We start from the raw sequence: 23,008 nt of genomic DNA on the forward strand, positions 1-23,008 counted from the left end.
CATGAACCCACAAACTGCAAGATCATGACCCGAGCCAAAGTCAAGATTCAGACACTCAACCAGCTGAGCCACCCAGGTGCCCTGACTTGCGCACCATTTCAGCTGTTCAAATCCGAAACTCAGAGACCCATCTCAGCTGCTGAAAGTGCAGGTCTGGCAATAGCTGGAATATTCACCAGGAATGCCCAGTTCACATTGGTTCAGCCCTTTTCAGGTATTTACCTGGTTGCCTTGTCCATTCGAATGAGTCACCTGTGTATCTCTTGGACAACCTGTGGTTTTTCCCTCAAGACTTTAAGATGTTGCATCATTAGCTGTGTGTGACAAGTGTGTCACCTAAGAGATTGCCGATGGAATAGCAGGATTTATCTACTTGAAGCAAACTCTTGTTTCATCAACAATATAAGCAACTCAGGAACATTTCTTCTTTCCGCTTGTATGGCAAGGTAACATTCGGGGAGTTGCCATCCAGTGAAAACACAGTTGCTTAGCATGGATTGAAGTGGGGGGTGGCCCTGGAGAATTGTAGAATGTATTACTGATCCGAAGAAGTACTATCTAGAAATTTATCTCTGATGTACAGTAAACCTGTGAAATTTTGTCTCTGGGTTAATTTTTTTTTACTCCTATTTAATCTTTAAAAGGAAAACTTGACTTGCTGTTTTCCCCGGAGCAGTGGAACAGTCAGGAAAGCTAAGATGGTCCTAATGTGGGTGTTGTCTGGTTCACGTACTGAGTTATTTTAAAAAGGAAAGAATTTATTTCATCCCTGTTTCCTGGGTTCTTTCATGCTGCTGTCTTCAAAGAGTGCCCTAGAAACCCATAGGCATAACTGATTCACAGAAAACTAATTTATATGCAGCACTTAATTTAACTTTTCCAATGGATCATCCTGGTGGTACTCTTCAGAGCACTTTTAGGAAAGAAGCATTGCTTGTGTGGCACCAGTGAGGGATTCTTACTAAGATTCTTTTTTTTTCTTCAGAGTAGGTACTTCCGTGATACTCCAAGAAGTCACCAATTCTATAGCCTGCTCATAGAACAATAGCTAGACCATTGTGGAAAAACATGATTGGCTGCCATTGTTTTATGTTTTTCCTTGGAAGGCAATGAAAGCTTTCTTAAGAACTTGTTCAGCCTTTATTACCCAGCAGCTTTCCCTCCATCTAGAGAACTTCTGCTACCATTTTAATTCCTTCTTTTAGGTGGTACTATTATTTTAGGTACAGAACACCTTTATACTATCTCCGTAATAATTATTTATGATGGAAAAACAGTCACAAAATGTTTGCAAAGTTTTATTTCTCCAGACTAAATGCTTTTGCATTCTAAAGATCTATTTTAATTTCAATCATGGGGTCACCAAACCAGCAGCAGAATTATATATTAAAAAATATGAATTTAGGGGCACCTAGGTGGCTCAGTCAGTCGAGTGTCCAACTCTTGATTTTTGGCTCAGGTCATGATCTCAAGATTGTGAGATTGAGCCCCTCATCAGGCTCCGTGCTAAGCATGGAGCCTGCTTAAGATTCTCTCTCTCCCTCTGCCTCCCCCCGCCACTCTTGTGTGCTCTCTCTCTCAAGATAAAAAATTAAGAAAAAAAACAAAACATGAATTTGAAGGATTCAGGTAGGATATAACTAATTCAATTCCTGATTTTTTTGTTCTCTACCAAACATGCATTTGTGTTACCTGTTTCTTCCCTTAAGTAGCTGAGTTTCATCAACCTTTGTGATTTTCCCTATTCTTTGATGGCAAAACCTCTGAACTAATTGCTATCCCAATGATACTTTGCTCAGAAGTAGATTTGCATCACTCTTCTTGAGTACCAATCAATCCCTTTGTAGCCATGTAAGTTTACCTTGTCATTTATCATGACTTTCTCATTATTTTCTTCTACACCAGGGTTAGAATGTTTATTCCTATTCCTATAGTTAGGGGATATTTTTCCCCTTGGTTTTCCTATTAGATCTTTATTCTTTCCTCCTTGAAATGACAGGGCAGGCTCAAAGATGATTTTGGTTGGATAGTTATCTTCTCAAGTCTTGCCTTTACCTCAATACACAAAAGCAATGACCCCCAAAACTCATTCACTCAGTGTGGAATCAGGTTTGGATGTTCTTTCTCAGGATGAGTCTCTGATGATTTCTCTTCAAATGCAGGTACCCCTTCCTGATGGACAATCTCTATTCTCAATCAGGCTTGATGTCCACTTTGCATAACATCTAGATGAGGGTAGGTGACTTTCTGGAAAACTTCCTTTGTATGTAAGTCCCTCCCCCCACCAAGAACCAGTCCTTCTGCTTTAGCTGATCAGGTGATAAGCTAGATAGGACAGGCCCACCTTGCACGTGCCATTCTTAACTAGATGGATATTTTTCTTGAGCTATGTGCCTTCCATTAAAGCAATTCTAAACCTCTCTAGGTATAAGAACCACTCAGGATACCTATCAAAAATATAAATTCCCAGACCCATCGCACCAAAACATCTGGGGAAGGGATTTGGGAAGTTGAATGGTTACTGGTAACTTTCAAGTTATTCTTATCATTAGGGAAGTCAAGAAGCACTACCGTAAAATATTACTCTCTCAGTAAGGCATTAGGCTATGTCTGTTATTTCATCCTTTCTGTGGTTATTAACTCCTATTTATTACCATCTATGGCTCTGCATCTTAAATTATTCCTTCGGTGTTAGAATACAATCAGCTAAGGCACTTGCTCAAGATATAGATGCCTGGCCAATGGGATTGGAATCTCTGGAGACTGGGCCCGGGAACCTGTTGTTTTTTCACATGCTTCCTTACTCAGGTCAGAGCCACTGTTTGAAGGGTGCCCTTCCACAGCTCCAGAGCCGTTCTTCTCAAGCTTTAATGTGAATACGAATCACCAGAAACATTGGTCAAATGCATATTCTGATTCAGTAGGGCTGGGGTGGAACTGGAGATTCCACAAGCTCCCAGATGATGCTGAGACTGCTGGCCCATGGACCACATCAGCACAAGGCATTAGAGAACTTTCCTAAGTAAGATGGCCCAAACTATTGGACAGCACAGAGCCCGTGACTTTGTTTTAATGAAAGAAGAGTGGACCCCATTGTCATCTAAACTGTGCTATCCTAATCCCATTAAGCGGACACAGGACAATTCAAAGTAAAATCTTATCCTTTGTGAATGACACACCTGACTTTCTCAACTGTCATCACTTTGTGTTGCCCACAGTCTCCATACCTTCACCTTTCCCAGTGAGCCCCGTTCCAGACCTCCTGACCTTGAGCCACTCAGCTCTGTGCTAGACTACTGAAAAATATACATTTATCCTTATTTCTGCATGGCCGAGGTAAAGTCAGGCATAAAAAAGCCTCACCCAGGAGAGAGCTATCAAAATTAATTTCAGTTTATCCTTCTATGATCTTTTTTTTTCTTGGCTTCTTTTTTTTCCTTTTTTCTAGGAGGAATTCATACCCATTTTCTAGCTTTCAGTTCTTGAGTAATTTATCACTTTATTATCTATCTTTCAGATCCTTTCTATTCTGCAGCTAATGAAAACCAGGTGGTCATGAGTTGCTAAGAAATGTGAACTTTTATTCTTCTTCCAAAGTCTGCTTTCACCTTGGTCTCGGGATGATAGTTTATTGTATTTGAACATTAGAATTGGGACCACATCTAAAGCAGGACAGATATTTGTTGCTTTTTCAAGACTGAGTTGTCTTGCTAATTCATCTCCTCATTCTGTTAGTTTAATCCTGCTTTCCAAATGCCACATTGCACAATTACTTCAAACTATGAGCCTCTGGATTTCCTTCAGTAATTTTCTTATCTGTAAACCAGAGAATGGCAAAAGTTTTCTGGTCTATGGACCCACACCATCAGGATCGCCAAGGGATTTTTTTTTTAATACCCCAGGTCCCACTTCTGGTGATTCCAGTTGAGTAGGTTAAAGGAAGGACAAGTATTTGTAAAGAGCTAGAAAGTCTGTCCTCTATCCTTCAGGAAGACCATAGCCTTGGTAAAGTCTCAGTCTCTCCTGCCCTTTGGCACATGATGACACTACATTTGCAGACCCCTCAGTAGGACTCAGCAGTACACCTGTCAGAGATTGTGTAGGCAGAGATTTTCCTGCCCGTCTGAACCCTATGCAGTCTGTCTTTGAGCTTTGTTGGCTCAGTCCTCACATCGGACTGCAAGCCATTCTCTTCTGTCCATTTCTGTTACCCCACCTTGTCAAAGCCACTGTCCTTTCTCACCTAGTTTAGTCCCTCTGAAATCCTTCCTCTACACAGCAGCCAAGGTGACCTTTTAGACACACATTAGATCACACCTGTGCCTTTGCCTAAAACCCTTCTATAACTCCCCATCTTGAGTAATGTACAATCCAAATCCCGCCATTCTTCCCAGTCCTGATTTGATCTGTTCCCTGCTTTGCTTTTTTCTCTCTAATCTCCACATGGATGGCTCTGTCTTGTGTTCAGAGCTCACCTTTGGTGTTCTCAACTCCCAGGACACCTTCCCTGTCCACCAATATAGAGAAACCACTCACTCAGCCACTCACTGTCACATCATCCTTTCAATTCTTGGCAAAGCCCTTATAAAACAGTGCTTGTCCTTTGTTGTTGTTGTTGAAGGCCTGTTTCCTCTACTAGATGATAAATTCCACAAGAGGAGGTACTCTGCCTCCCAAATCGCTACTGTATCCTGCCACCTCAACAGCAGGGATTTGGTGAATATTTTCAAAATAAATATATATATTCATTTATATGTAAATATATATTTATGTATAAACTGAGCAGGGCAGTATGAGCAGAAATTGGCCAGGTGAGGTAGGAATAGGGCAGACTTGTTTCTTGTGCAGGGAAATTAAAGCTCTGATGCCCTGAGATAGGAAGATATTTCCCGCATGTAAGAAGCTGAAATATTGTGTCCAACGGAAAGAGGAGACAGAGGCTGAGGTAGACAGAGACCTTATAAACTATGCTAAGGGTGTTCTCAGAAAGCAGCAAGGAGTCATGAAAAGGTTTTGGGCAGGGGAATAATAACAGATTTCCTGACAAAAGTTCTCAAGAAAGCTTTGTCCCAAAGTTGGGTCACACATGCTGAATAATAGCCACCCATACCAACTGGTAAATACTACCTTATTTGGAAAAAAGAGTCTTTGCAGATATAATTACGTTAAGGATTCTGGACATGAGGAGATTACCTTGGATTATCCAGGTGGGCCTGAATACAAATGTCCTCATATGAGCCAGACAAAAGCAGATAAAACACACACGCAGAGCAAATGACCATGTGCAGATAGAAGCACAGGTGTACCAGTGATGTGGCCATAGGTCAATGAATGCCTGGGGCCACCGGAAGCTAGAAGAAGCATGAAGTGAATTTTTCCCTAGAGCCTTAGGAGGGACTGTGGCCCTGCAGCACCTTGATTTTGGACTTCTGGTCTCTAGCACCATGAGTGAATACATTTTGGTCACTTTAAGCCACCCAGTTTGTGGTAATTTGCTATAGCAGCCTCAGGAAATTAACACATGCACTTAGCAAAAAAGAGAAATAGAAATAGAAATGCAGATGATGTGCATCGTCACGCCCGGGAACCCACCCCATCAGTGTAGGCCCAGAGTGTGAGACTGGAGACGTTCGTTCATCTGCTGTTTCCTCAGGCAGCCCTCTTTCCCTGGCGGATGTTCTCATGACTCTAATGGACAGAGGTAAGCCTGTTTCATACGACATGACGCTTGACTCAAGCAAGCTACTTGGTTTCATGTTAAGAGGGAGAGCCGTATGTGTTGCAGAGACCAAGACCAGCCAAACAAGAACATGCTAAGGCTATCTATTGTGAACTTGCTAGAGCAAAGGAGTCAGCCACCATCATTTGCATTTTGGCAGAGACGTCAAGAAGGCAGAGGAGGGGAAAGCTTTATAAATGGTGAGAAGGGAAGGCTTCAGGAGTGGGCTGATTGTTGGTGTGGGGAAGCTGTGGGTGGCCTCGCTATGCAATCGGCTACGGTGCATATTTAGTTTTCTCCGGTTCTAAGTTGGAAAGAGGGACAAAAATTAGGGGACGCTGTCAGTTATTAACCAAGTCTTAGCCATGTGGGGCCAATTCTAACAGGAGTTACTGCTTATCTTCCTGGGTCATTATTAGAGAAAACAGTCTGGCTTCTGACTAGAGTAACTCACAGCAGGCTGACTTCCTGGCCGGTTAGCATAGATAAACCGGTGTCCTTGCTTGCTGCAGGTAATGGGTCAGAGTCCTATTTTTCTGCATGGTCCAGCCATTCTCTCTTTGTATATTCAGTCACTCAGTGTTGTCAGACCTCAGTGAAGACGGAGAAGGTATCACTCTTGTACTGGTCGACATGCATGCATCTATCAACAGGGGCACATTAGAAGAAAGGCCCACAGCATCTGTGATTTGTTCAAACCCCCCACTAACAGCTCTGATGAGAAGCTCAGAGCCAGCCAAGGGGAGCTTCTCAATTTCAATGACTCCTTTACTTTCAAAACGGATGAAGACTGTTGGCCACATTGTGTTGGCCAATGAAGAGGCAGCAGATCTTGAGCAAACAGCTGAGGTCTGTCACAGAAGGAAAAAAAATAAGGCTGCCCTCAAGGACAAATTTTAATGCTGATGAGGTTGGGCTTTTATGGGGAAAACAAGCTTACCAGTTAACACTTACATTTTAGACTTCCAGAAAGACAAGATCCTGACTCCATATCAGTGAAAGAGTATATGACTGTGTTATTTTGAAACAGTTCTTCCTGGCTTACTGAATAGGGCTGCATATTCCCAGTCTCAGTAGGCAAGAACATCTCCCTGGGTACCTGCGCTCAACTAGAATGGCTTGGGTAGCACTTGGGAATTGGTTCCAAAAGTTTAATTGCAAGATCAGATGGTACCTGGAGGGGAAATGACTTGACTTTGGGAGCAGCTGATTATGGACAATGTTCCTGGCCCTTCTCAAAACACTCAGAGTTTTACAGCACAAACTCGAAGTCTCCTTTCTCTACACTGTGCCACCATGAGCTCCCCCATCCTCTAAGCTCTCAAGTCAGAAACCCCCACTGGTTTCTGGTTCAAGACCCCTTGTCTCCATGTTCTCAGAGATGGGTAGAGCAATGGATGCCGATCCAGTTTTAGCAGACCATTGGAAGACCTTCAGTGTTGCCAGTTGCATCGTCTACACTGTAGTGGATGCATAAAAGCCTGAAACTATCAATTCCTGTTGGCCAACGCTATAGAAAGAATGTGCAGCATGCATTGTTTCAGGCAGTGGTTAGTGATGGCTGCCTTAACACCCTCAAGGAAGAATTTAAGAATTGATTAAAGACCAGGGGAAACATTGCTTAATGAAGGTATCTAGCAATGGTTCTCAGCCAGGCACAGTATGGCCCCAGGGGAAATCTGGCTGTGTGTGGAGGCATTTTTGGTCATCACAGCTAAAGAGATGCTTCTCTCATCTAGCATATAGAGACCAAGGAGCACTGAAGAGTTCAACTGACATGAAGGATGAAGGAAAGAAAAAAACATCAGTTTCAGGAAATGAAGACCTGGTGAAGGCACAGAAGAACTTTTCTTGCCTAGCATCGGGAGGCCTTCCCCCTTTTCTCATTTCCCCCAGGGCTGAAACTCAGAGACCACATGACAAGCTGGCTGAGACCATGTGGACGAGAGCATGGGCAAGAGAAGTAAGATATGAGGAACCCTGTTAACCAGGCCAATCACCTAGAGCAAAACTGCCCCCCCTCCATCCCGTACCCCCATATAACTCAGCTGTTACATAGGGAAAATTAACTTTTGCTTGACTGTTAGGAAAAAAGAAAGTATTTGGAGAAGAGAATCATTCTGAGTGGCGACTCTTGTGATGGTAATACAGAAAATTCCAGCACCACAAGCCTTCTGCAGAGGTTACATAATGGAGTCTCAGCCAGCGCGTGCTTCCAGAGCTGCTGCGTGTTCGTCTCACAGTGAGCAGCCCAGGCTGTGGGAACACGTGTGCGCCATCTGGAGCGTTCTGAAAAAGTTGTGGTGGGCCAGTCTAGGTGCTGGGTTTAGACACGCGTAGCTGTATTTTTAGAAGGTACTTTAAAAATCTCCATTTCTGGGACTTTACTCTCCAGCTAAGCGACTTCCAGCTCAGTCTGCTACATACTTTATTTTTTAAAAACTATGTTTTAGAGTGTTTGAATCTTGACTGCTTTTATTCCAGACATGCTGCATATGGCAGCAATACTGGCTCCAAACCTCACAGCCTGTAGGGATGGGAGTTTCACCGTAGTGTCAGGATGGACTAAGAACCCAGGTGGCAGAGAAATGAAAGCATGGGACGCAGTCCTTGGTGGACAGAGGCAGACTGACCCTTCCTGCAAGGAGCCTACGTTTGGGTATCCTCTGATGGTGCTTTGAAGTGCGAAAATCATCATGTTTCCACAGGAAGTAAAATTTAGTGGTCTGACATTGCCAGCGATGCTCTGTTGAGTTCATCTTTGATGACCAGCTGGAGACTAAGCACGATAGTGAAAGCTTCAAAAACCACGAGACAGAGGTGGTGAATCCTCCAGGCCCACAAAGTGTCCAGAGAAAGCTGGACAACCATTTCTAGAGACAGGAGAGGATATTCATGAATTGAGGAGAGGGTTGATTGGTAATCACTGATAACCTTGGTATTCTCAGAAGGCTCCTTCCAACTCAGAGCTTATGAACATGCAAGAGCAACTTACTGGAGAGTTACAGACAGAGTCACAAGTTCTCTCTTGGCCATTGAGCTTGTGCCATTTTTATAAAACGTCTCTAGAACCAAATGTGCTTCCTGACTCTCTTTTGCATATAACCAAAGAGAGGAATGCTATTCCATTTGGAGGCTTTGCACCTTTGCCAAGTTGAGAGGGAGCTTGTCCTTGTAATCAGGATGGGGAGGAAAGCACAACACATCTATTGCTCATGATGGATTCTTCCAGATGAACTTTCCCATCTCCTGAACAGTTCTGAACAACTGAACTTAGAACAGATATCAGTTGAGAGGCCTCTGCCTGACAGTGCTTTGATTCTGGCTGGTTTTAAAAAGAGGGTAGAGGAGTAGAGACATACCTTGTTTAAGGACTACTCCCTAGCCAGCATGCAGCACTTCACTATTTGGGTACTAAGAGGCTTTTCCTTTGCTCTTCAAGATTCTCCAAAAGGCACAAGTGGATCCCTCTGCAAGCTCAGGTGAAGTGTCGGTGCCTGGAGTAGAAGTCTGTCATCATGTCTCTTCTTAGCACCTTCCACAACACTGCGGCCTACCTACCAACTGTTTCTGAGTGGGGGGAGGATCTGCCTAAGTGGAAGTTCTCATGCCACTGAGAACATGGTCAAAGAATTTATTCCTTCTTCAGACCCTTCCCTGTACATCTGCATCGTGGCTGTCTCTCTACATTTATCCAGTACAGGAGGCCTATTTCTTGAGTTGGTGTCCAGGGTGAAGATGGGAAATGTTTTAATTTCTCTCTTAACCAAATTTTGAGGACATCTGTAGAGCAAACATTAATTAGTATAGACCATATGGAGAATGATACTTTCCCCCTCACGGAACTGTGAGTATAGGGACTTTCCAAAGCATAGATTTAACTAAACCTTGCTTTCTTGCTTATTTACTAGAATGGGTCCAGTCATCAGAGATCCAATTAATGCGTTTGATCTGATTTTCTGTACTTTGGGTAGGTTTCAACCTTTAGTACCAAGAGAAATTACTATCCTGAAGCTTCCTTTAAGTGGCTTACCTATAGTCTTGCAACATCGTCTTTCTTAAGGAGTATCTGTGCTGTCTGTCCGTTATCTCCACTGCCAAAGGAAACATATCCCTTGTAATACAAGAGTGCCAGAAATATCAGAATGAAGTGATTACCCCCAAAAAACAAATGACCCCGCGAGAGAGGGAGAATGGTGGGTGCTGGTTTCTTCCTTGCCAGAAGTTGTCAAAATGTCTTTTGTAAGAACAATGTTTTACTGGCCATTTAGATTATTATTATTCATGATGTTTCTAAGTTGTGGTTTTAAGCTGACAAAGATTTTGGCATTCTCTCCAAAGTAATGAAGCGTTTGTCCTTCTTCACTGCATTTTTCAACATTATAAAACACCATTCCCATTTAAACTAATTAAAATACATAAAACTCAAACTTTAATGGGAAAGATGGTTAGAGTCTTTTGTATTTATTTTTCCTAATTTATGGCTTGGAGCTGCAGTTTTCTCTAGTTGGTTTTATTTTGACCCAAGGAAAAAAGCAGTTGCTGTCATGGTTTTGTTTCTGTTTTCTGTTATTCGATCCTAGCTTTACAGAATGATTTTAATCCATTATGTGACCCATGAAAGCTTTGCTCTTACCCTGAAGGCAAGAGGTACAAGCTTTATAATATTGGTAATTATCTTTCAGAGTCCATGACCCGCAACCTGCTTGCTACTTCACTATCACTCCACTTCTGAGAGTTCGTTGTTCTGTTCTGTTTTGTTTTCCAAAGCAATAGGCATCTTGGTAGAATTGTAGGATTAGCATCTTCAATTTTTAACTTACTGTTGATTGCCATGCTTCCCACTATCCACCATCACTCACTTGTCTGTTTGCCTGAAACATGGGCACTTATAGCAATTTTCCAGCCTTTATTCACAGGTGGACAGCTTGCATAAGCGACAGCATCAGGTCCTGGGGTTGTAAGGAAGCCCATCAATCCAAGAGACGTGGGTTCTGATACAAGTCATTTAACCTCTCTGAGACCTGGTTTCCCTCTCTGCAAAATGAGAAGTTGGATTAGTTCAGGGAATAGTATGAGTTCACAGAAGTAGTAACGGGATCAGTAGCAATTTGGGCCAATATTTATGGAGCAACTTTACACACTTTTTAATACGTCAGGACTAGTTAGTACCAAATGGAGTAGGAAGTGGGGGAAGTAATGAATGAATACTTTTGATAGATTAATAATATGGTGAGAACTATGTTCAAGAGAAGCAAGAGAAGCTATAGAAGCATGGCCTGAGCCCACGAGTTCTTTTCAATACTTCGAAAATCAAACAAAACGCCTACATTGGCTCTCAGAAGGCTGAGCTGCCTAACTAAAATGCCTAGTTTCTTTGTGGTAGCTGGAAAATGTCAACTTGCTCTGGTAAGATTGGTTCAGTTATGCTGCTCCAGAGCCCTGGTTGGTAGTTGAAGCCATAACTAGTAATTCTGGCACCTCTGGCCAACAGCGTGCAACAAACCCTAAAATCAACTTTTTAATTCATGTTGCGGCTCACAGATGGGTGTTATTACCAATGTGCACCATCTGGTAGCTTTCTATTTTAACTTTTCATTCTTGCTCACTAGATGCTGAGCTCCTTAAATTATTATTTTAAATGGAGTGTCCTCTAAACATTCAAGACCTGGGACAAAAAGTCTTGGTCATCCTGCCCTCATTATGATCCTGATTTTGAGTTAAAATGAAAATTTATTATTACTTAAAATGAATTGTTTCCTAAAACAACATTTTTCAAACATGAGTTCCATGAAATAAAAACCAGCCAAAGAGAGCCCTGTTTCAAAAATGATTTTGTTAAAATTATTGCTGGCTAAAAGACTCCATACTGCACTACCAGGTGGTGAGTATTTCGAGTCCCAAAACTTTATTTGTTCTTCATTATGCCTGCCGTGCTCAGCGCTTGGCACACAGTGGGCAACTGATGGAAGTTTAATTGGAAGCATGCCAATGGACCAGCAGCACTACAGCCATCCGGTTTGGTGGCTAATGTATTTCCCAAAAGGCCAGGCCGGTGTCCAAGGCTAGGACAAATTCCAGGTTGTGTCATCAGTGTGGGCAGAGCCTTGAGCTAATTGGATGTCCTCTTCACAAGTTCCAAAGATCTGTTTTGTGAATTAGAACCTCCGTAGACACACCTGTAGAAGGTATTACCCCAAGGAAACAGTTTTTGCAGTTCTGGTTGTACCTTCTGATATTATTATGTTATATCTCTTGCTTACTTGTCTTTTAATTTTTGCTGATATATCCATATGCATAGATTCCCACCCCCCCCCCCCCCCCCCCCCCCCCCCCCCCCCCAAGAAATGGAAGTCTATTTCAGGACCATCTGGCTAGGCTAGAGCAGCCAACGGTGGCCCAAGTAACTATCGGTGAAGCCTGGGCATGCTCAGTAATGCCTTGAATCATTTTCCCTCTACTTTTGGCTATGAAGCCACAAATACTAATACCTCAAGGTGGAATTTCTTTCATCTTCTTTTCTCTATTAGAAATCCTTTTCTTTCTGCCCCCCATAATTCAATTCCTAAGGCTCTGCGGGAGACACTCTCCATTATCTCCTATTTGCAGTCTTGCAACATATACATTCTTATACACACTTACATTCCTTCTTTACTAAACAATATGAACTACTTTGTTGGTTTGGGGAAATGGGAAAAGATGTTTATATAAAGCCATTTGGAATGTATAAAGGAAAAAATACAAGTTTTGTGCTTAGAAAATTAGAAATTACATGAGGGTGCCTGGGTGCTCAGTCAGTTAAGGTCCGACTTCGGCTCAGGTCATGATCTCATGGTTTGTGGGTTTGAGCCCTGCATCGGGCTCTGTGCTGACAGCTAGCTCAGAGCCTGGAGCCTGTTTCAGATTCTGTATCTCCCTCTTTCTCTGACCCTCCCCTGTTCATGCTGTCTCTCTCTCTCTCTCTCAAAAATAAATTTAAAAAAAAAAATTAAAAAAAAAGAAATTACATGAGTAGGGAAGAAAATTTCAACATGAAGCATCAGAATTAGATCTGGAATTATTATGATTTCTTTGTTATTGAAGTCTAAGAAGATAAAAAATGGATAATGGGAAAGATAATCAATTAGACTTCATTTTTAAACTACTATACTTAAAAAGAATACCACATTTAAAGCTAATATATTTCAATCACTGCCTACACAGATAAATATTTATAACACGATAGACAAAGGGATAAAACTTTAATACAGCGTGCATTCTTACAACCCAATAAGAAAAAGACATCCCAATTGCATATGGCCAAAAGACATGAACAAACAATAGGAAAAGAATACAAATGGCTAATAAGCATATGGGGGAAAGTATACAATTTTCTTGGTAATCAAACCAATTCAGATTTAAGGCAACAAAGTCCAATATTTATTTAGAAATTAAATATTTTTTTGAGAAGATAAAACCCAACCTCACTGAGGGGTTAGACTAATGACCACTCTTCTACTCTGATGAAAGTACAGTTTGGCTCAGCTTGTCTCGAGGGCAGTTTGTCAAAAACTTTTCAAAGTGTTCTCTTTAAACTCATAGTCCCACTTCATTCAGTAGACTTTTTTAAGCACCTGGATGGGCCCCCTGGTTTCCAGTTACTAGAAACTAAAGTTTGAGTGCCAGGGTTTAAATCTGTCCTGAAGAAATAATCAGATAACTGCATGCTCATTTAGAAGGATGTTTTTGTGTGATTATTTATGAGAGTGAAATGTTGAACCCAAGCTAAATGTCCAACAGTAAGAGTTTGAGTGAGCAGATTGTGATACATCCGTGTAGTAAAATGTCCCATTAAAGATGGGGCAGACATGCTCACAATATATCATGGTGTGTAAAAGGCTGGTAAAAGATCAACATGTACAGACTAATCCCAAAGTTGTTTAAATATAAATATAAAATGAGTAGAAAAAAATTCTAGAAAATTCTACTTTGTATACCACCCTCGAAAAGAAAATCACTTGATAAATGTTATTTTATATTCTCTATACTTTTCTATCTATAGTGATCATTGACTATCAATATAAGCATACAAGTCATTTTTTTATTATTAAAAGTGGTTTCTTCAGAACAAGATGTGTAGATTTACACAACGTAGTAATTGGTCAATGCAGCTCACTTAGAGGGAAATAAAAAACTCTTTGCTATTTAAGATGTTTAGTGTTGAATTTCATGAGCACAAACACCAAGGATTGAAATCTAATGAAAGCAGAGTTGTTTTATCACCTCAGCCCAGGAACTGTCCTACACGCACTGTTGTGTGGTGGCATAGGCTCACACAGTGCCCTGGGAGCAGAGTAAGGTCATCTCTTCGCTGATTTTACCTCTTATGAGCAGATGCTATTGTTTCTCACACCTGGTAAAAGCCCACCGCTCTCACTGCAAGGATTCCCAAGAACAGTCAATCAGAACCTGATCAGTGGAATCCTCCATCACTGTATATCTTGGTTTATGAGGCTGACCTTTTGTCTAACATTTTTCTCGGAAGAAAGAACAATTTATCCTGAAAGAAACACCTGTACACAAATAACATAATAGGTGGGTGGAGAGATATCAACAAAAGCACCTCTTTACCAGCCTATGACTTCCAATCTATCCAAAGTATTATTGTAAACAAGGTAAACTAGGAGGCTTAGAGTATTATTTACTTTGATGTCTAAGACGTTCACTGTGCCCTTTTCTCATTGCTTTCCTGATTCTTTTGTTATCGGTAAGCACTGGGCTGGCAGGAAGTAGGCATGACTGAGGGACGCCATATGTTCCTGTCTTCAGGTTTACTGTGCATTTTGAATGGTTTGTGCCATGTTCCTGTAATGATGTGTGGTTGTTGTTCTTCCCCCAGAATGTCGAGTGGTGAAGTCCACTTCTTACACCAAAATAGCTTCATCATCCCGCAGGAGCACCACCAAGAGCCCGGGACCTTCCAGGCGCAGCAAATCCCCTGCATCAACCAGCTCAGGTAAAGCACCAAAGGAGACGAAGGAACTGTCTTGTTTCTGACGCATGATGCGCACAGGGTGTGTGAAGCCCAGCGCGGGAGGTTTTTAAGAGAGAGTAGATTCCGGCTTACAATTTTAGAGCATGTTGGAATGACGGAACAGGTTTGCCAGAGTCTAGCATGGTAGCTTTAAGAAAAAGCATCACGCCTGGGAAAACTTACTTAGCAAAGACTCGGGAAACCCAGATTTGCCCACACATAGAGGTAGCCTACCAACTTGCATCATTTCTCACCACAAAGATCAGTTTTTCAGGCTAAGGGTGCCCCACGGCTGAAGTCTCTGTTAGAGCATTTATTCTACTTGGGACTGTTTTACGAAGAGTTTCCAATTTGTATTTGCTGAGCTTCTGTTTAACACAAGTTTGACTGTGGACCCAGCATGGCTCTGGAGCTAGAAGCAGTGAGAGCGTGGAGCACGGAAGGCTAGAGTGACCCTGGGTCTGTGTCCTGCCTCTCAGTGGCTCCGGTGCTGGGGCACGATGTGCGCACTCACAGGATGACCGTGTCAGCTCTGCCTCTTCTTTCTGTGGTCTTAAAAATGACATGAGTCAGTTAGAAAGTGTGTGTTTGGTTTGTGTGTGTTTGTTTTTCTTTTTGGTGTCAGGTATAAGGTCTATTTCACGATTGAAGGGAATCATTTATTAAATAATATAAACTGGTGACTGGGAATTATTAAATGATACGTACATCAGGGTGATTGTCCCCGATTCCATGAAGACAGAGAAGCTCTCGCAAATAGATACAAAGACCTTTGGGGCCTACACAGGGGCCCTCTGGTTCTCACCGGCCTGGGCTGAGACAGAGCATGTGCAGAGATCTCTAGGCTGGGGCTACAGAGCCCTGCCTCTGGCATCACTCAGCAGCTGTTCCACTAGAGTGTAAGTTATAACCTCCATACTTAAAAATAGAGGTGCTATGATGTTTTTCCTTAAAAAGTAAAGCCAAAACCTCCAAAGTGAATCTCAGAAAAAGGAACTTAGTAAGCTGGATAGCTAGAGCACCCCAGGCTTGGTTCTCTAAGAATTACCTTCTTCCTGGGCTTTTACTGATGACAGCCTTCCCTAGACAGCTCTCCAAAGATCTTCTCCTTTGACACTCACCATAAGGGAGTCCGCAACGGGTGGCCGCTGCGTCCTGCTCACAGCATGCCCTGCATCATGATCCATCTGGGAATAAGTCTCAGATCCTGGCTGGCACTTGGGATGCAGCTCGTTTGCTCTTCCTGGTTTAAAGGTGGGCTGAGAACTCCTTCCTTAATAGGACAGAGCTCACCCAGATTGGGTGCAACTCTGAAACGAGAGTTTGTGAATGGGTGAGGCATTGAGACTCAAACCTTAGCAGGAAATGTCACTTGGCAACTTGGTAAAGTTTGCCATCCTGACTGCTGCCCCCACCCCTCAGATTCTGACTAAGGTCGTAAGCCTCTGTTTTAGCAAGTATTCTAGGCAGTTTTGATCAGATGGTCTGTGGATCATAGTATGAGGCGCAGTGGGGGAAGGAAGTGGTTCCCAAAACGTGTTCGCTTGACTAAGCAGTATCAGCATTACCTGAGCACATGTTAGAAATGTAGTCTTGATGAGCCCCTCCACAGACCCACTGAATCGGAAAGTCCAGAGGTAGGGGCTTGGCAGTCTGGGTTTTCACACGCCCTCCAGGTGATTCTGATGCTCACCCATTGAATTACAGATGACAAAAGGGAAACAAATACAGGAAGTCATTTGGCTGCTAATCTGGGGTGAAAGATATACAGGAAGTCATTTGACTGCTAATCTGGGTGAAAGTTGTGGCTTGCTCATCTTCATTTATTGACATGACACAGATGACTTCTTTCTACATCTCTGCTTGCTTCCAAGTGGTGATGTCCATCTTTAACCCTTGCAACCCAAGAGCAAAGCTCCAAATACTATGCAGTATAGACCAAGATTACAATGACCCACCTTCAAAGAGCTGATTACCTGGGACAAGAGAGATTTTCTGTCTGAAGATCACTCCTTCCTTGGAAACTGATATTGAGGGATTCTTTCCCTTCGAGAGAGATACAACCAACACACAGAGATGTGGATCCCTACAAAATGACAGAACAGTGATAGAATTGCTGCAAGGAAAACTCTCCTGGGAGACCTTAGCTTGTTCATTAACCAGTTAGCAGGTTAAAACTGAGCTCTTTGGAGGATGTTCACTCTTGACCAAAGGACATTGCTCATTTTCTCTAAGCAAACCCAGGCTGTCGAATGAACCCTGGTGGAACAGTGAGGAAGAAGGATGTCATGGGCCTAGCCAGGCTTTTGCCCCTAAAATTTTGGCTATTTAGTATAATCATGGAAAGTTATAAAGGAGAAAGAAGCCCCACATTAACTGAAACTTCATTAATACTATTAAAAATGATGTTACAAAACAAAATTAGTCCCCAATCCTAAACAACTCTGACATTGACAAAGTTTCATCTTTCCTCTCTTCTTTCTTAGTATATACCATGAATTTTAAAATGTCAGGTATAGTGGAGGGAACATTTATTAATGGGTGATTGGCCAAAGTCATGTCTTTTACAGTATAGCTATTTCAACAGAATCAATATGGATTATTCTTATTGTTGTTAACAGTTTTTTAAATGATGATTTAGGCTTTAAAAATTATTTATTTATTTATTTATTTATTTATTTATTTATTTATTTTGAGAGAGAGAGAGAGAGAGAGAACACAAGTAGGGGAGGGGCAGAGAGAGGGAGAGAGAGAATTCCAAGCAGACTCCACACTGTCAGCCCAGACCCCACTGTGGGGCTCGAACTCGCAAACCGTGAGGTCATGACCTGAGCCAAAACCACGAGTTGGATGCTTAACCAACTGAGTGACCCAGACACCCCTAATTTGTTTTTTAATTGAAGTATAGTTGACACACAATGTTGCATTAGTTTCAGATGTACAGTACAGTGATTTGACAACTCTATACATTATGCTGTGCTCACAAGTGTAGCTGCCCTCTGTCACCACACAATGCTATTCTAATGCCACTGACTATATATCCCCATGACTTATGCATCCCATAACTGGAAGCCTGTATCTCCCACTCCCCTTCACCCATGCTGCCCAGCCCCCCAACCCCATTGCCCGCTGACAACCTCTGTTGTCTGTATTTGTGGGTCTGTCTCTGCTTTTTGTTTGTTTATTCATTTAACACGTTTTATTTTTAAGGCTTTTAGGCAGTTAGATGTTCATGGGTTTGGGCAGAATTTTTTTTTTCCTTTTTTCTTTTGTCCTCATAAGTCAAGAAAGGGGGATAGGTCAGATGATTGTGCACACGTCAAACAATGAGTTCATGAGCTCTGCAACAGTTACTGTCTGCTGCTAAGGTTTCTACTATACATGCAAACAACAAGTGTCCTCGCACTTCCTGTCTGATTGTGGCACCCAAGACCGAATGGGGGAAAACAGGAGAGAGAATTTTTGCAACTCAAAAATAACCTTGTAAATAGTGAAAAGCCTAGTTTACTCCAAAAATACATCTAAAAGTTGAGTTTAAAAAAAATCATGGATCTAATTTTAAAAAGATAATTATGAATGCAGGAAAGTATTTCACTTTAGAATTAACTGGTAACATAATCACTGCTCAGCATCTCTAAGAGTGTATAAATATTATAAATATAATACATTTAATTATAATCTTATAAATATAGATGAATGTATCATTTACCAAAAGCAATTTCAGAAATACTGAAAAGCAGACAGGCAAATGTAATGAATCTATTTGTATTCGTCACTGCCAAAATTTGTAACTGTTCTTTTTAGAAGTTTAAAATGGATAGGATGCATTGCCTCAAAATCAATAGATTGCTTCAAACAAGCATTTCAGTTTTCTACTGTTTCCTTGAGTCCTTTCAATTCAAGTGAAAATCTGGTTGATTTGAGCAGCACTAACTTGGAATTTGTGTTAGGTGTGCCATGCCAGGTAGTATCATTTCCATAAAAGAAAGTGGAATCCAAATCCATTCCAAAATTAAATTTCATTCAAAGTATACTTAACCTCTAGGTTGAAATTAATTAAATGACATTGATTTCATTTAATTTAACGTGAGACTTTTATGCATGTAAAATTTTCAACTTCCTTCATTTTGCTTTAGAAAGTATGCCATACTTTGGTTATATAACAGCTAATGATATGCAATGACTGTCTCTTGATTCTGATTTGCTACCAAATCTTGTCGCCTTTCTCTGGATGATACTTATATAGACAGGGTTTACAGAGCAGTAATACCCAGTCACAAAATTGTCAATTACGTTCCCAAGTACTCTCCCAAGAGAGTGGTTCCCAAGACCACTCTCTTTCCCTGGTATCTAGGCCCAGAGTTTAGGAAGGCCAGGGGTATTTCCATTTCTTTTCTGGGCAAACACAGCTGCTGGGTATAGGGGAGTGCTTGCATCAGTCCCGTCCACTGGACTAGCCTAAGACTCCCATCTCCGCCCAAGCATGGCTTTAAAACCAGTGGAAAGGAACCGTGAATTATCTCTATATTAATTGCATCACCATGTCATTTTTTTTAATTAAAAAATTTTTTAATGTTTATTTATTTTTGAGACAGAGAGAGACAGAGCATGAGTGGGGGATGGGCAGAGAGATAGGGAGACACAGAATCTGAAACAGGCTCCAGGCTCTGAGCTGTCAGCACAGAACCTGATGTGGGGCTTGAACCCAGGAACCATGAGATCATGACCGGAGCCTAAGATGGAAGCTTAACCGACTGATCCACCCAGGCGCCAGTAATTTTTTTTTAATGTTTACTTATTTTTGAGAGAGAGAGAGAGCGAGACAGAGTGTGAGCAGGGGTGGGGGGCAGAGAGACAGGGAGACACAGAATCCAAAGCAGGCTCCAGGCTTCCAGTCAACACAGAGCCCGACGTGGGGTTCGAATCCATGAGCTTTGAGATCGTGATGTGAGCTGAAGTTTTACTCTTAAATGTCTGAGCCACCCAGGCACCCACATCACCATTTTCTTAAAAGAGCCTGTTTGCTGTTTTTTATAAATCATAGAGACTAGAATGTGAATGATTTTACTTCCATGCCTCTAAAGTCCTGCTGTTGCCCCAAAACCATGTTACCATCATGAACCTGACTTTCTAACATTAAAGAGTCCTTGTTTTCCCCTAAAGTATTAACTTAAAAATTTGAAATCGTTTCTGTTTCAGTTCAATTTCTGCTTTCAATATTCATCTTCCTACATTATACAGAGATTAAAGCATCGTGTAAAGTTAAGATTTGCTCAGTTTTCATGTCACGCTGCTGTTATGAGAAAACTGTTAACTTTAAATGATATCAGAATTTACATAGGATTTGTATCTCTTCGATGTTTTTCAATGCTCCTCACTGTCTTCCAAATACGATCAAGAAATATTATTATTTGTTATATAATAATATAGTCTGTTCTTATTTTTTTTTAATTTTTAAAATGTTTATATTTTGAGAGAGACAGAGTGCAAGTGGGGGAGGGGCAGAGGGAGAAGGAGACACAGAATCCAAAGCAGGCTTCAGGCTCTGAACTGTCAGCACAGAGCCCGACTCGGGGCTTGAGCCCCAAATCCGCAAGATCATGACCTGAGCCAAAGTTGGATACTCAACCAACTGAGCCCCTCAGGCACCCCCAGTCTGCTTTTAGAGATGAGGAAACAGTCATGGCTGGGGGAGAGCTGCTTGACCCAGAGTGACAGAGTTAACAGTGGCAGCTCAGGGCTGACACCTGGGGCTTCATGTGCTCTAGACAGTGAAGGCTGGCCATCCTTGATACCTGTTTCTTCACCTCTGTTTAATAATATTAAAGATTTGATTTTCAGGAAAAAACTAATACAGTACCTGGTTTAACATTGCAGTTTACAACATCATAACACTTTGTAATAGAAGCGTAATAAGTATTAGTCTCAGGTACCAGGGTCCCAGAAGGTGAAATGATTCACTCCAACTGACCAACAGATGTATGGTCAGTGGTAGACAGAGGCTTTCCTTTGTAAGTCAGTGTTAGAACAAGAATGAGTATCCTCTCTAGATCTTCTCTTCATCCCTTACTCATTCTTCTTCTTGGAGCTAAAAGAAGCCTAGAAGTGATTTATTAATGTAATTTACATGTTCAGAAATATCAAGTGCAGATCTGCTGCTGGCAGGCATTTCCTAGGCAGTAATGAAAGAATGCAGAGATGAAAGAAACAGCCTCTGTTCTCAAGAAGCATACAGGTCAAGCCCCCTAAATAATTTATAGATAACATACTTCATATACCTGATGAATTATTATTAATCTCCTTAACAGAGAGAGTCGAAAAAGGCAATTGGAACAAAACAAAAAAAAAACAAAACAAAACAAACAAACAAAAAAAAATCCAAAGAGAGAGAGAGAGAGAAACCAGAAACCTTAATGACACACAAGAAGAATAATGAGCCCCCAGACAATTGTGTGCTAAGACATTGAATGCAATTATCACTAAGAAATGGGAAAAATGGTTTTTAGTTGATTTTTAAAGAAACATGAATATATAAGAATATCATAAAGAGTGTTTAATATGGGTTGAATCTTTATTCATGTGTGTTTATCTTTGGAACACAGACGTTCGTAAAATATGTAACTTAAAAGTGAAGTTCTTTTAAAAAAATTCCTTTATCTGTACAAGGAAGTTATAACAAAATATCTCCAAAGTAAGAGTATAATATAGTATATACTAAATTTATCTCAATAAAAATGGATAAAGTTTAGTTTTGCTTTATATTATTTTCTTAATATAAACACTTAAAAGCGTAAGAAAATCAGTCACCTATCATGAATTTTCATTGCTGCAATCCTCCTAAAAACTTACAGATTTCAAAATTTTGACCTCTTCCTGGATCACTTAGAAGAACTTTGAGGGTTTTTGTTTGTTTTAGAGTTTTATGCCTGTTTAAATGGATAGTCAACTTTTTATCATAGAATAACACCTACTTAGACTCTCTCTCTGTGGAAGTCATGGCAAACATAATAGAGCCCTGAGTGGATGCCAATTCAAGCAAGAGTTGATGGACTTTCTTGTCCTTCAGATGTGTATAGTCCAAAGTAGAAATACTCCCGGCAACAACCATTCATTCACTCAATACGCATTGAGAATCCACCGTTGACCAGCAATGCTGGGTGCAGGAGATCCAAGGGTGAATATTTGACAGCAGGAAAAGCTGAGTGACTTAGTCATTGACCTTGTACCAACACTGAAGCACCATTCTGTCCTCGCCAGGCTTAACACTTACTTGTATATGACTCTGGAAATCCTGCAGTTTTCTTATTTATGCTATTCAAATTCTCCTTTTTTACAGTTATGTAAAAATATTTTATGCAACATATGCAGATAAGACAGGAATCAAAGCTAGGGAAGCAAAGAGAATTTTAATCAGCTTTCTACTCCAATATGTCAACTTTTTAGATTTATATCAAGCACCTTCGAAGGCAGATTTATAGCTATTATTTTTTTCTTAGCTCAGTCTTGTACTATAATGTAGATTTCACCTTATACATTCTATGGAAGATCTTTGATGCTTTGGGGTTCCAACGGAATTCTTAAAAACAAAATCCACCAAGAAGATCAAGGGGGCTGATGATTCATCTCTTGCATTTTTTTGAATTTTTTGTTGCATATAAAGCTCAGCCCTCTTTCCCTGCTCCCATCAGGTGTCCCTAGTGCTCACCCTCAGGAGGCGGATATCTCCAAAAGTGCTTTGCAAAGCTTTGAACCATTATCTTGACCCCATATCATGACTGTCTTTGGGGGGCAGACAGCACCCTACATCAGTTGCCGTTATGAACTCCTCATTGTACATGCCCCATGTTAATTAAACATTTCCTGAGTATCATCTGCTGTGTTCCAGGCATGTATTAAGTCCGAAGGATATGAAGATGATTAAACCACCGTCCTTGTCTTCAAGTTGCTTATATTCTTGCTTTCAAGTTGGGAGAAACTTGCTTTCAAGTATGTATGTATATATATATATACATACATACACATACACACACACACACACACACACACACACACACCACTTACTGTAATTGTGTAGAAAGTACCATGACAACCCAGAGGTAGAAAGGGTTAAATCCCATTTATGGAGTAAGAGAAAACTTCCCAAATTGGGACTTGAGGATCCTTCCAGGATAAGAAGGGCCAAGTGGGCCTTCTTACCCTAGAGGTAAGGCACAAAAGCATGAATTTATGTGGCATATTTAAGAAACAGTTGTAAAGTCACGGATGATAGATTTGAG

At 41.2% G+C, this 23,008-nt stretch overlaps 1 protein-coding gene across 2 annotated transcripts in view; it reads left to right on the forward strand.

Annotated features, from left to right (window-relative positions):
* DCLK1 (doublecortin like kinase 1) overlaps positions 1 to 23,008 on the forward strand; it is a 349,290-nt gene that overhangs the window by 238,834 nt on the left and 87,448 nt on the right. For both annotated transcript variants that reach the window (XM_039251867.1, XM_039251870.1), the window contains exon 5: positions 14,598 to 14,714. In XM_039251867.1, coding sequence (XP_039107798.1) covers positions 14,598 to 14,714 — 117 coding nt within the window. The remainder of the gene's footprint in view (positions 1 to 14,597; positions 14,715 to 23,008) is intronic.

This window comes from Hyaena hyaena, unplaced genomic scaffold (genome assembly GCF_003009895.1).
Source record: "Hyaena hyaena isolate Hyena2069 unplaced genomic scaffold, ASM300989v1 scaffold_398, whole genome shotgun sequence".
NCBI classification, from domain to species: Eukaryota; Metazoa; Chordata; class Mammalia; order Carnivora; family Hyaenidae; genus Hyaena; species Hyaena hyaena.